This window comes from Caretta caretta, chromosome 18 (assembly GCF_965140235.1).
Source record: "Caretta caretta isolate rCarCar2 chromosome 18, rCarCar1.hap1, whole genome shotgun sequence".
NCBI classification, from domain to species: Eukaryota; Metazoa; Chordata; order Testudines; family Cheloniidae; genus Caretta; species Caretta caretta.
The window spans coordinates 12,988,322-13,002,542 of record NC_134223.1 but is presented as its reverse complement, the minus strand read 5'-3'; the positions used below and the strand labels follow the sequence as shown (position 1 = coordinate 13,002,542).

At 43.4% G+C, this 14,221-nt stretch overlaps 1 protein-coding gene across 1 annotated transcript; it reads left to right on the top strand.

Moving 5' to 3' along the window:
- The first annotated feature begins 3,388 nt into the window (after positions 1 to 3,388).
- RBP7 (retinol binding protein 7) lies at positions 3,389 to 12,455 on the top strand. The gene is made up of 4 exons (XM_048825031.1): positions 3,389 to 3,461; positions 7,550 to 7,728; positions 8,039 to 8,140; positions 12,405 to 12,455. The coding sequence occupies exons 1-4, from the start codon at positions 3,389 to 3,391 to the stop codon at positions 12,453 to 12,455; spliced, it is 405 nt and encodes a 134-aa protein (XP_048680988.1).
- Positions 12,456 to 14,221: the final 1,766 nt, after the last annotated feature.

Below are 14,221 nucleotides of genomic sequence, written 5' to 3'. Positions count from 1 at the left end.
GTGACCACTCTCCCTACAATGTGCATGGTAATCAAGGTGGGCCATGTCCACCACAAATCCAGGCTTTCTCACCTCCCTCCTTTTTTTTTTTTTTTTTCCCCCAGGGACACACACACACACACAAACTCACTCTCCTGCTGGCAATAGCTCATCCAAACTGACCACTTTCCAAGTTTAAATCCAAGTTTAACCAGAATGTCTGGGGGGTGGGGGGTAGGAAAAAACAAGGAGAAATAGGCTACCTAGGCTGATAGTTTGGTACTGATTTAAGGGGAAGAGCTCCACCTACTGAACTATTAGCATAACTTTCTGTCTATGTTCTTATGCAGCACCCATCACCATATCATTTTAGGCCCAGATCCTTTAAGGTATTTAGGCTCCTAACTTCCATGGAAATCAATGGAAGTTAGGAGCCTAAATACCAGTGAGGATCTGGGCCTTATGCCCTTCCAATCCAATAGTGTGTAGTATAGATGGCTGGGTAGTTCACCAATATCTTTATAATTTCCATTCTGTTATGTAAAATGAACACATTCTTCCTCTCAGTATGTGAATCCAGCCTTCTGTATGACTTCTATGCAACCCTCCTTACTGTGGGAGAGATGCCTGGAAGGATTATGCCAAAATAACCCTTCCATCTATGCAACATTTATTTTTCTAAGAAGCAAGAACAGAGCCCTTTTTGGTTCCTACATTGACCACTTAATAAATTATATGTAGAATTTAACTCTTTGACTGGCGGGAAATGCTATTTTATAAACTACAAATTGTTTGTCTGTGTCATTCCCAGTTACACTATAAGCTAGAGAACATGAAGCATGACTTGGCATCCCAGTATTCTATTTCCATAGTCACATGGGTCAAGTAGGCACAACTGTTAGGTCCAGAAATGTGGTCAGAGTGTGGAAATCAGGTCTGTGAAATCCTGGCTCTTAATTCAGCCTGACCTGAACTCATTGATTCAGCAGCAGCTAAATAAATATAGTAGTTGAGACTGTTTCCTCATTCAAGATTCTGATTAATATAAATGTCAATTTCACCATTATTTTTTGCTACAACAGCAGCATAGTCTGCGTTAAAGTTTAAAAGCCACATCATTTTTCTTCTTTCAGATATTTATACGTTCCTCCGTGGCGCTCGTCACTGTAGCATCTGAATACCTCACACCCATGACTAAAATTATCCTCAGAACACATCTCTGGGATAGGGAAAATATTGTTATCCCCATTTTACAGATGAGGAAACTGAGGCAGAACAGTTAAAATGATCTGACTTTCCCATACACACATCTTTGGCGAACTCTGGGGCTCCTAGCCTCATACTTAATCCACTAGTGATTATTAGACTAGAGTTTCTCAACCAATAGGCTGCGACCCTCAGGGGGAAGTAGGAGAGTTGCAAGATGTAATAAAAATTTCAATCTAAAATAAAGAAAATCTTGCTCCCCATACAGCCCTATTCTGCAAGGTCAAGCAGTCTCAAAATATGCACAAATAGTACAGGTTTATTATTATCATTCATATGTTTTATACCTATAGTAAATATAAGGTGGTCATGAACATTTTGTTTTGAGTAAGAAGTTGATAGCTTGAAAAGAAATACTGCGCTAGACCATACTGCCTCCTGGCTTTTATTTATATACACAGTGGAGAAAGGTCACTTCACAATAGAAAAATAAAGGAATTAAAATATTTGAAGGGCTTCCATCATCGTCATTCTCCCAAGGTCAGTCAATTACTACAGGCCTGGACTCACATTTCCCTTTCCATGCAGAAAGACTTGCTTCGCAGAATACTGATTATTTTAGCTACTGAAAAAGGTACAGTCCCACTACATAAGGAGAAAGGATTCCTTGCACTCTACCCCTCTTCCTCCAACTGAAGAGAGGAAATTCTCCACTGAAATCACCCTCTGCTCTGATCTTATGTTCTGTACCTCCATACGTGGCATTTGATGTAGCATCACAAGAATGAATTGTTCAACATATCTATGTTACTCTGTGCATTTCCTTTACTTGATCAGGCTTTGTATGTATTAAAGAACTAGCAGGTCATGTCTTCTATCTATATACAAGACAGCACTTTGTACTTTTATTATTAATTATTGTTATTATTTCTGAGAGTTTTAAAGTGTTTTTCAGATATGGACATTACTATCCACATTTCACATATGGAGAAACTGAGGCACGGTCACAAAGAAATTCAGTGACAGAGTTGTGAATTAAATCTAGGTCTCTTGCTCTGACTAGTAGACATACTACTCATCTGACAATGTTCCCAGACTGAGGACAGGGAAAGGATCTGAGCAAGAAAAGTAGTGATCAAAGCTACTGCAATCACTGTGCACACTGGCAACACACCTGGATTCCAAGTTGTCTTGGACATAATTCACAGCATAAAAAGACTTCAGAACACAGAAGAGGAAAGTGAGAAACACAGAGGTTACGTGATCAAGGTCATTCACTGTAGAGCCAGGAACCAGAATCAGAAGTTCTGTCTTCCAGTGTTTTGCTCTAACCACGAGAAAAAGTGGGAAAGGACCTGAGGAAAAGGACCTAGGGGTGACAGTGGACAAGAAGCTGGATATGAGAAGTTTTTTCCTTAGAAGTTTTTAAGGTCAGGCTTGACAAAGCCCTGGCTGGGATGATTTAATTGGGTATGGGTCCTGCTTTTGAGCAGGGGGTTGGACTAGATGACCTCCCGAGGTCCCTTCCAACCCTGATATTCTATGATTCTATGACTACACTATACTGCCTTCTATTCCCATCCAGACATCCACGAAAGACGTTAATATAATTCTTTTGTCATGATTCAGAAATAAGAGGAATGTGCACTGTAGTTTCTAATACTGTGGCATGGAGGTCACCTTCCTCCCCCTGATATACGGTAATGCATAGCATAAGGATCAGTCCTTTGCACCTCTGTTAGCATATGTCATATTTGTAATAAGGAGATTAACTTTCCCCAAACTCATGTAGTTTCCAATCCAGGAACCTGGGTCTGATGCACCTGTATTGGTCCCCACTTACTAACTATGAAATCTGTCCCTGATTCCCCTCTTAAACTGATGGAAACAGGGAGTGACCATGAAGAGGTTAAACTATTCACTCTTTCCCCAATGTGACTCATGGGCCAGTAACATTTGCTCCACACAAAGATTTCAGATAACATGAACGTTCCCCTCCAATACCAGCTGAAGCTAATTGTACTTCCACCCCCTCTCCCACCGCTTGGTTGGCCAGTGGCACATCCCCACTTGCAAGGCTGCCAGCTGTAACCTCTCCTACAATTCCCCTCTTATAGGGGCCTAGCTGGTAGGTATACTCTCAGTCCTTTCTCTCTGGTCAGTGCCCACTTCCCTTTGGGGTTCTTGCTCTAATACCCTGGTCATGCCTGTGGATTTCAGTGGCACCTGGAACCTTGTGTGCAGTGACAACTTTGAAGGTTACATGCTGGCTTTGGGTAGGTGAAAATTATAGAAATCTATGCCCAGGGGTTTGAACTGTGCTAAAATCTAGAGGTGGTTGAAGTTTTCCTTCTTGGGGGGAGCAATTATCCTCTCCTTTAGAGGAGGATCTGATTTCCTCCTTTCCCCGCCCCCCCCCCCCATCAAGAAAGGGACTAACCCTCATTTGCTTGCCTGATCAGTTTATGGTGGGGGGGATACAATGTAACTAATAGCTAGTATGCTGTTACTTTCAGGTGTCCTTGCTCCCTGTAGTGAAGTTTGATATCTGTCCTTAACTGGTGCCTTTCTCATCGGGAATTAACAGTGCTGCTGTATTTGTGTGTGGGCCCTTGCTAGTGTGAGGGAGGGATTTTTTCAGCTGTGTCTACTCACTATTCTCACTCTTTTTAGTATACACTTAAGTTTAACATCCTTACTAGGGCCACAAGGAAGCTATGAGGTAATCTTTGACAGTGACAATGTCCTTGACCTTCCCTGTTGCTAAACATCTGACTGTTTAAATGCTGGTCCTCTAATATGGCAAAAGCCCTGCTAGCAGACCACTGCTGCAAAATCACTTTCAGGGTGGTGACCCTGAATAGGATGATGAGCATACCCTCTTCAGTGGTTCTTTCCTCTGGAATGATCTAGGTCAGTGATTCTCAATTGGGGGGCTGTGAGCAGGTTTTAGGGAGGCCTCCAAGCAGGGCCAGCATTCAACTCACTGGGGTTCAGGGTAGAAAGCTGCAGCCCCACTGCATGGGGCTGAAGTCCTGAGCCCCGCTACCCAGGGCTGAAGCCTGAGCAATGTAGCTTTTTAGGGGCCCCTGTGGCATGGGGCCCCAGGCAATTGCCCAGCTTGCTACCCCCTTATGGTAGCCTGAGCTTTTATATGCAGAAAACCAGCTGTTGTGGCACAGGTGGGCCATGGAGGTTTTCATAGCATGTTGGGGGAGGGCCTCAGAAAGAACCTAGAGCAGAGGTTTTCAGCCTTTTTAACTTCTGAAACTAGCATCTGAACTGCTGATAGGAATGGGGACAGACCAATTATATGCAATAACGAGGAGTATGTGGGAGAGGAACTAGAAAGGGCCTCAGTGCTGTAATACTTTCGTAATGTAACAGCCAGTGGAGGCTGTCCCTTTGGAACCTGTAACAAAACTAAGCAATTTGTTTTTTTGTAAGCTACTAAGGCGTCAGAAGTGTAGGGAATAACCCTGACTCTTGCCAACAGTTACGCACCCAAATATATTGCTTGGTGTTGGTCAACAGTTGGTTGACTGTTTTGGATGTTTAGTGTTGTAAATGGCTTTAAACGTTTTTATCCAATATTGGTAATATATTGAAAGATCCCCTTCTAGCTGTAGTAGTACCACATCCTGGGTCTGAGGCAAATGTTCTTGAATCCCCTCTGAGGACTAATAGACTCGGACTTGTCTTCATTAAATGGTCCTTCTCTCCAAGTCTTAATCATTCCACATGCAAATCCATATGCTGCAGGTAACAAGATAAACTATGCTGAGGCTTTTCAGCCTCTACAGCATAAAAAACTACACCAGAGTCAATTAGCTCAAAAATATGACCATAGGAAGACTGAGAAGTGTCTCTTATTGCTTGCTTCTCCACATGGCTGGGAGTCTAATAAATTTTAAAATATCCTTTTTTAGATAAAGCTTGATGGACACAAATTATGCAATGAGAAGGTTTATCTTCTATCTTACCTCGATCTGTCTCTCTAGCACAAAGAAGACTGTATTGAAGTTCAGTAGCTCAGAGTGGGAATACCATGTTTCCTATTAAATATTATTATTGACATGTTTCCTATCCTACAGGGAAACTTCCAATAAATGCTCACCTGCCTAAATAGGGGCGTAGAAACTTGCATGAATCCCCTTGATGAATGGGAGTTTGTCCTCTCTCTCTGAAGAGAGAATATTGAGGAGCAGCTGACTTAAATATCATGGCTGCTCCCAAAAAACTTATTAAAACCAAGTTGTGCTGAAGTGAGTTTGTGGTTTTTGCACTCTGTTGAAATCACCCTTGCAATAAATGGCTCCAGAAAGTTGTTGCAGCATAGTAATCTTATCAGGATTCTCTGCCTTTCTTGCAAACAGATTTTTCCTTCACCTTTTTTTACTGTAGCTTGCTCTTTCTAGTGGTTGAGTAGTATGGGTTACAAGGAGAGGGGAAGAAAACAAGGTCAACTGTGATTTCTGGGGGGATGACCCTGGAAAAAATTAAGTGACAAAATTAGAAACAGCAATTTTACCAGAGCATAGCACAAGGACTAGGGTGGATGATGAGACATCCCTTCACAAAAATAATTTGAATGACATTGCTGAGGAAAGCCTGGATACTAGCACACTAGTTCAACTTTAACCATGAAATAGCTAAAGGTAAACTGCAATTTTTCTTTCCTTCTCAACAAAATTGCTTCTAATATCTAAGGTTACATGACCAAATGCTGCAGCATAGTGATCAGCAATATATGCTGCTAGTACAGCGTTAACCCTTCTCCCTACTTAGGGACAACTATGCTGTCAAGTGGTGGTGTGTGTAAACATAACTGTCTAATGGACCTACTGGGTTTGTGTGTGGGTTTTTTTGTTTATCATCTCAGATGTGGTGATGGACCATGTCTTTAGCCTGTGATGGGTGAATATAACCAAAGCAGTGGGTCAGATACGTGAAGCTATCTGAGCTTCATGTGACCCATGCCAATTGCATTATTCCTAGGCAGCAGAGATCCACCACTTAGGGTGGAAATGGAAGCCTTATTGTGGCTCTCCCCTTAAGTTTGTATTCTGAGCATGAAATTGGGAGGCTGTGTCTTGACTCCCAGACCATATGTCATGTGTAGAAACATTTGTCTAACTTCAAAATCATGTGAAGAAACTTTCTCTGGGGTGTTGCCTTGAGCTGAATGTCTCCGTTGCCAGTGCACTTAAACACTAATGTGTGTAGTGTCCTGAACTAACAGCTCAGGGATACAGGGCCTTGCCCGTGACAATTGCCACTGAGTAGTTGTTGCATGCTCCTTATGAGATGAGTTAGATCTTGCAGACTCGCTACTTAGCAGCAGCTGTTGCATGACAATTGGCAGTCCCTGGAAATTGTTTAAACTCAAACCATCACCCTGCTGATGATCCTGGCATGCGAACAGTTAAAACTACTTAGGGAAAGAAACATAAGGCTTCATGTGCAGCCATAGTGCCCTCTCTGCTTAGAGGGCAAGGACAGACAGAGTTTACCTTAAAAATGCAAGGTTATTCTTTGAACTACTCAACCAAATGGTTAAGTGGCTTGGCTGTCAAAACCATAAGTGTCTGTTTTGACAGCCCCTTGCCCTCTAATGACTGATTATAAATACTCCATGCATGGAGAAAACATCATCATGCTGGTAATCATCCAAAAGATGAACAGGTCCTTAATGGAGCAAATAACACTACATAATAGGTGTCTAAGCAACAGTGGGTCCATGTTGCATACTCTGTTGGACAGGGAGACATGAAGTTGCTTGTAACAAAAGAAAAACCAATAACAGAGAGCTCTGTACCCCAGTTAGGAAGCTCTATAGGACCAAATTCTGACTTTGATTACACATGCAGATATCATCTGATGTCCGTTTCAGCTGGGTCAGCACAACTAAGTACAGGCCAAACTTTACCTTAGCTTCCACCATAGCAGTAGCATCCATCAGGTTGTACTAATACAGCCGAAGTCAATATAATAAACAACCCGTGCCAGCAGTGGCACACTGACTTGCCAGTAGTGTAAGGTGACCCATCTAGTTGAGAAACTCTCCTGTACCAGTCTAATCAAATCCCAGCGACCTAGCTTGGGAGTTGCACTACACTATGCAGTCCCATGCTTGTGAAAGAGTAAAATACTAGGTAGAAACACAGTTTCCTTCAACTGTCGGGGGGGGGGGGGGGGAGCTTTCCTGTACCTCTGACCTAGAGCCATATGAGCAGCACCCAAACCTGGACTGGCTCTGGGAAGCACTCTTGTGGGCACCATTATTAAGAGGGTAGCCTGGGTCTTGTAGGTTGGCAGGTACAAAAAAAAAAAAATCCATGATGTTAAATCTCTCTCTCCTAAGGTATTGACTTTGCAACTCGCAAGATAGCAAAAAGGCTGAAGCCACAGAAGGTGATTGAACAGGAAGGCGATTCATTCTCCATCCAAACCACCAGCGCTTTCAGAAGTTACTTTGTCCAGTTCAAAATTGGAGAGGAGTTTGAGGAAGACAATAAAGGCCTAGATCATAGAAAATGCAAGGTTAAAAAAAAAAAAAGGGGGGGGGGGGGCTGTACCTGCTCAAATCACAAGGCAATCCACCAAACTGCTTCAACTGATCAATGCTAGTGTGGGGACCTAAATTTTGTCCTCAAGTTTCTTGGGAGGTTGGGGTAGGGACTGCTTGTTCTCTCCACGGTATACATGTGAGATTTAAGGTAGCTCACTTCCTACAGAGCATGATGTAGAAGCACTAACTCAGGGAAGCAGCTTACCCTAGTAAGGGAGAGGGGCTACAAGAATGTGGTGTATGACTAAAGTTAAGACTTGTCTGTCTGTCTCTCAAATGCAGAGTGTGGTTACCTGGGACAATGACAAGCTTGTTTGTGTCCAGACTGGAGACAAGAAGAACAGGGGCTGGACTCATTGGATTGAAGGAGATCAGCTATATCTGGTATTCAGTTAGATTCTGATTTTGAATTAACTGCATGGCTCTGCATGAGGGCTACTGGGATCTACACTGCTGCTGTGGTTTGGGTTACTGGTATGTTCCCATGCAATTCTCTGTGCAATGGATTCTAGGGCCACTAACATCAACATGTCCAGAAAATGGAGAATCTACATACATGTGTTTGGTACAGAGGGCAAGGACTCTCATATCTTTGGGAGAAGATACTTCTCTTCTAGTAGATTGCTGAAGTGACTTGGAAGCATTTCAGTATCAAGATATCTGACTTTCTGTCTCAATCTTGTACCTTGGCTTGGCATTCCTGAACTTTCTCTTCTAGAGTTAGTACTTTTGTCTATCAACCCTATTGTTAGGGTGTCTATCTCTGGGTATTGCAACAGGGACAAAAGACTACTTAGAACATAACACTAAATATTAAAGCAGGGAGTTTAGTTGCTCTTAAACATTGCAAAAAGGATTACATGAGTCTTGGAAGAAAGATGTATATAAACTTCCACCCTCTTCACTTGCTCCATTAGTTCTCAGGGTAGCTTCCCCCCCGCCCCGCCTTGGTCCTCAAAAGACCAAGTGACCTCTGCAACATGAGAATTGTCTGGCATGGGGTGGCCAGCCTGAGAAGGAGCCAGAATTTACCAAAGTACATTGCCAAAAGAGACACAGTAATACATCAGTAATACCCCCCGAATCAGCTTCGCCCCTGCTCCTAGAGCCTCCCACCCACCAGCAGCCCTGCCAATCAGCACCTTCCCCTCCCTCCCCATACCTCCTGATCAGCTGGCTTGTGGTGTGCAGGAGGTGGGGAGGGAGGGCACAGCAGGCTCAGGAAGGGAGTGGGAAGGGGTAGAGTGGGGGCAGGCTCTGTGGCAGAGCCAGAGGTTGAACAGTGAGCACCCCCTGGCACATTGGAAAATTGGTGCCTGCAGCTCCAGTCTTGGATCGGTGCCTATACAAGGAGATGCATATTAACTTCTGAAGAGCCACAGGTTGGCTACCCATGCGTTAAATGACCGTGTAAAACAGGAATCGCTCTGCAGGGGGCGGGCAGGCATTGAAAAGAATGCAGGGGATTCAGAAGAAATAGAGCCAAGGCCTCTGAGCCAAGTTCCCATTCAGAGAAGGGCAGGGGAGGAGTAGGTGAAGAGTGGACCAAAACCCAGGGAAGGGATAGCAGTGATATAGAGAAATTCCCACTCTACTAGTGGTACTTACATGGTCCCATCACCATGGTATTGGAGTGCCTCACATCAGGTAGAGCAGTGCTGTTATGCCCATTGTACAGATGGGGCATTGAGGGCACACTAGGGTGACCAGATGCCCCAATTTTTATAGGGACCATCCCAATATTTTGGGCTTTGTCTTGTATAGGCGCCTATTAACTTCCACTCCCGTCCCAATTTTTCACACTTAATGTCTGGTCTCTCTTCTCCATCTTCTCCTCCCCCACCCCCAGATACACACAGGGCTAGATTTTCAAAGGCACTGGAGGGGGTGGGGGTGGAGACGTTGATGTCCCTGAGCCAGTGCATGTATGATGTGTAACTCTGGATAAGATGGCTCAGATATCGAAGTACGAAGTGGATAGTTGTTGACATCCCCTGTTCACTGTGGTGTTATCTGAGTGGAGGCACCCATGGCAATACTCTTATTTGATGTCTAGAAGATTTGACCCTCCAACTTCCTTTCAAGAGGAAGGGCTGCCCAGAGCTCCTGTACTGTTTTCCTTTCCTGTGTTTAGTAGCCCTGAGATACCTCAGTCTCAACTCCCCCCCCCCCCCCCACCCCAAATTTAAAATGTGGAATTTTCTTGGTGTTTGGTTTTACACATTGTCCTGTAGAAAAAACACTACAGTGCTGGAGTTGCTGTTAAGACCCTTCTGGGAAGTAACTAGCCTCTAAACAGAAGGCAGTATTGCCAACTCATGATTTTTGTCATGTCTCATGATCATTGTTCTCCTTAAAGCTCCAGCTCCTGGGGTCAAGTGGATAAGTGATCTCTTTTTTTCTTAAAGAGAAATGAAGTTTCTAGCCCTTATGGGTGTGCGAGAGCTTCAAAATATGACCCTAGTGCACTCTAAAGGCTCAAAGCAGAATATAAATTAAAAACACCAAATCTATTTCATGTAATATTTTTTAAAGCCAATCATGATTTTTGGTGAGGCTGATTAATAGTATTGCCAACCCCAAGCATTTAAAAACAAACATGAAAGCGACTAGACAGTGTCAGTTTCACTCCTGTTTAAAGTCAGTTTCTAGTTCTCTTTGTAGTGGGTAACACAACCCTAGAGCTTCAGGCAGCTGCAGCATAAACTCATGGGCCCTTGCCCGACTACAGGGGTGGGGAAACTACTGCCCATGGGCGGTAATCTGGCCCTCAAGCTCCTGCTGGGGAGCAGGGTCTAGGGCTTGTCCTGTTCCAGCAAGGGAACAGGGTCAGGGGCCGCTCCACATGGCTCCTGGAAGCAGCAGCAGGGCCCCCCTCCAGTTCCTACACAAAGGGGCAGCAAGGGGACTCCACTCTGCATGCTGCCCCTGCCCCAAGTGCCACCCCCTCAGCTCCCATTGGCTGGGAACCGTGGCCAGTAGGAGCTGAGGGGGTGGTGGTGCCTGTGGACAGGGCAGTGCACAGAGCTGCCTGGCTGTGCCTCCACGTAGGAGCCAGAAGGGGGCCATGCTGTTGATTTCCAGGAGCCACTTGAGGTAAAGGCACACCAGAGCCTGCACCCCGGAGCCTCCCCCTGTGCCCCAGCCTCGATCTTCCCTCCCCCTGCCCTCCAAGCCCCTAGATCCCAGCCCGGAGCACCCTCCTGCACTCAAAACCCATTATTTCCCCACCCCAGAGCCTGCATGTCCCAGCCCCACTCTAGAGCCCCCACCCCTAACCAGAGCTTGCACCCCAACCCAAATTTTGCAAGCATTCATGGCCCACCATACAACTTCTATTCCTGGATGTGGCCCTTGGGCCACAAAGTTTGCCCATCCCTGCCCTAGTGGGATGTTTCCAAAAGTTAAATTATTTATTCCAAACTTGATGAACTACAAAAAAAAAAAACTATAAAATTATCTAGATTTTTCTACAATCGTTTCAGTTCTATTCAAGATTTACTAACAAAGTAAGAACACACATTAAAACTTTAAACCTAACCAGTGTTCCTTAAGAGAATTGACACAAGATGTCAGAACATGTTAGTATTAGTTGAGTGAGTCTCTAATTTTTTACTTTATTTCTTTACATAGGAATTATCTGACAGAAGCACTGTATCTAAGTTACCTGGGGAAAAACTTTTTTTTTCTCCAAGGTGCTCAAGTAGCATCTGGAATAATTGTTACAGTTGTCCCCCTCCCCTCAATCTGAAATGGTGCCCCTGTAGGAGACTTTAATGTAGTTGAACAAATTGCTGTAACTGAGAAATGGAAAGAACAAGCTTCAGAGGGGAACGTACTTAATATCTGTAGCACTAAAACCATTCTTTGGTGAACTTCAGGACATGTCCCTCCAAAAAGGAGTTCTGCTGATTCTCTAAATTCACATCAGGGAACTAAGTATGGCTAATGCACTTACACCATCACTAAGAATTTTGGTGAAAGCTAATCTGTATGAATTTAGGGAACAGGCTAGGCATTCTTATTGGATTTTCTATTGCAACTATACAGGAATAAATGCTATAAAATATTAGCATGAGATCTAACCAAGCACAGAGACCTACCACTCCTTAGGGGGCAAAACACCTGTTGGATAGCCCTGACTAGTAAAGCTGGGTAGAAAGGAGATCAGGGCTGGCAACAGCCAGAACTGGCTTGTTCATGCCAGCATTGACCTTGTTCAATGGCCTGGACTGCATGGGTGAGATAAAGACTTGTAAGATAAGTCAGAACAGAATATTCATACCACATCTGCATGACTTTGTTCATGCTCTTCTATGTCATTAATGCTTCATGGTGCAGGATGAAGTGGGCATGATAGCAATGAGCATGAATAGCTGCACGTGGGGCATCTTGCACTTACACTGCAATTCAAAAGTAGCTGGCATGCTCTTGTTCTGGAATCCAGCCTGCCACAACTTGCTGCCAAGCACAGGGTAAGGTATAACTTGTGTGGGTACTAGTTGCAGACTGGCAGCAAAGGCAAAAGCTCTCCAAGATGCTCACTGTTGTAAATGACTTGCTGTAAACCAATTCAACTTCACAAGTACCTAACTGTCAGGTTGGCTGTTACACAAGTTAAATAACATTTGTTCTCCCTTCTTGTTAGGAGCTGTGCTGTGAGGAACAAGTATGCACACAGATTTACAAGAGCGCTTGACTTAATCCAGTCTTGACTGACACTTGAAAAGCATATCTGTACAGAGCAGACCTCCTGAAACTTATTTCTTTATGTACATGGGTTTCTACATGATCTCTAGGTTAACACTAAGCATTTCTTGATCAGGCATGTCTGGTTTTTGTTGTACTTCTGATCAGGAGAAGATGTAACTGTTTGAACTAGTGTTGCAGTTCTGCTCTTGTTAATAAACACTTGAAAACAATCCTGTCTGACTTGTACTGCTGTTATTTGGGGCTGTAAGAAAGGGGAGACTGTTGGGTAACTCAGCCCCATCTAACCATCAGAACTAGGCCAGCATCCCCACAGCCATCTAGAAGAGTCTGCTATGGATTCAAAGGGTCAATATAATATCAAATCACCAGTTATGATACTGGGAAGGCCTAATTTCCATGGCCTTATACCACCTGTAGCAGTGCAGAGGGTCCAGAAAACCACTTAAATGGCTGCCTCAACTACATGAACTAAGTACTTCAACCACCTTTCTGAGGAGCATAATGATTACCTGAAAGGAATAAAAGTACTTAATAGTATGCATTAGTGGTAAACTAAAGTAATCATCTTCTTGGCTCATCAAACAATATTTGGAATAGAATCTTGCTGACATCACTAAGACTTAGTGTCTTGATAGAAAACTACTGACATGGAGGGAAGGGGACTAGGTTCCACTTTTACTTACTAACTGTCCTCACACTGATGCGGATCCATGTCTGGATTAGCATACCTTCATACAGGTAACACAGGCTCTCATTCTCTAAGGTTTTGACTCAATAATAGCCTATTCATTGAGGCTCTTATTTGCATCCTTCCAGGTGAGACAATGAGGAACAGAATCCAAATGAACAAACTACTACTTTTGACTTGCTATGTTGGCCCCAGGATATCAGAATCTCTTAAGTAGTAGAAGTTCATCCACCTTCTCATTAAAAGCAGCACAGACTCTTTATTTTAGTAAAAAAACCTCAGCACATGAGGATTCCCCCCATTCCCAGGGGCAGGACAAACCTCCCCTTTGACTTGCTCAACAAAAATAAGTGAGCTTGTCATGTGGCAGTGACAGCAGGTAGTTTCTTTCAGGTATTCTTAGACACCAATATAGTTTCAAATATTATATAGAAACCAACAGCTAAAACTCCAAGCTATATCTTACTACAACTTGCACTCTCTTCAGGAACATTATGGACCTCCTACAACATTGATGCTATAATACTTAAACTCCCCTTACTCTATTGTCTGTCTTGCCTATTATTAAAAATAGGCTTAAGAACAAACTCTTTCCTCATCTGACACACTCTTAACAATTGTGATGTCATGAAATAACTTTCTGCTAATCTATGGCAGGAGGAAATGTCCTAATCACTTGTTGCAGGTAGTGTTAACAGCTATTCAGGACTCTAAAATCTCATTTGAATAATGGAAACAAAAATAGCCCTGGTAAAGGTTAACTAAAGCTTTGATCTTTAAGGACTGCAGGGTTTCTGCAGCATCCTTCAATGCAAATTTTTAAAAGGAAGATCCCAACACTTTCATGTTCCAATCAATGCAATCAGTTCAGTAAATTAATATCAGATTGCAGGAGTAAAATTACTACTGTATATTGAATTAATTATACTGAAAACACCATTGCATTGTAAATATTTTTTTTTCTGTCAACAATGGAAAGCTGCAGGTTTTGGCAATTGGGAAGACCGTTGAGGGTGTGTGCCACCTGGGGAGACATGAGTGGTAGAGTGAGGAAGAAAATACAG

Bases quoted from the DNA above. Each gene is read 5' to 3' on its own strand.
- RBP7 (XM_048825031.1), top strand. From the start codon at position 3,389: ATGCCTGTGGATTTCAGTGGCACCTGGAACCTTGTGTGCAGTGACAAC. The intron at 7,729-8,038 runs GTTAAAAAAAAA...TCTCAAATGCAG, and splicing joins TAGATCATAGAAAATGCAAG to AGTGTGGTTACCTGGGACAA. The intron at 8,141-12,404 runs GTATTCAGTTAG...CCTTCTTGTTAG, and splicing joins AAGGAGATCAGCTATATCTG to GAGCTGTGCTGTGAGGAACA.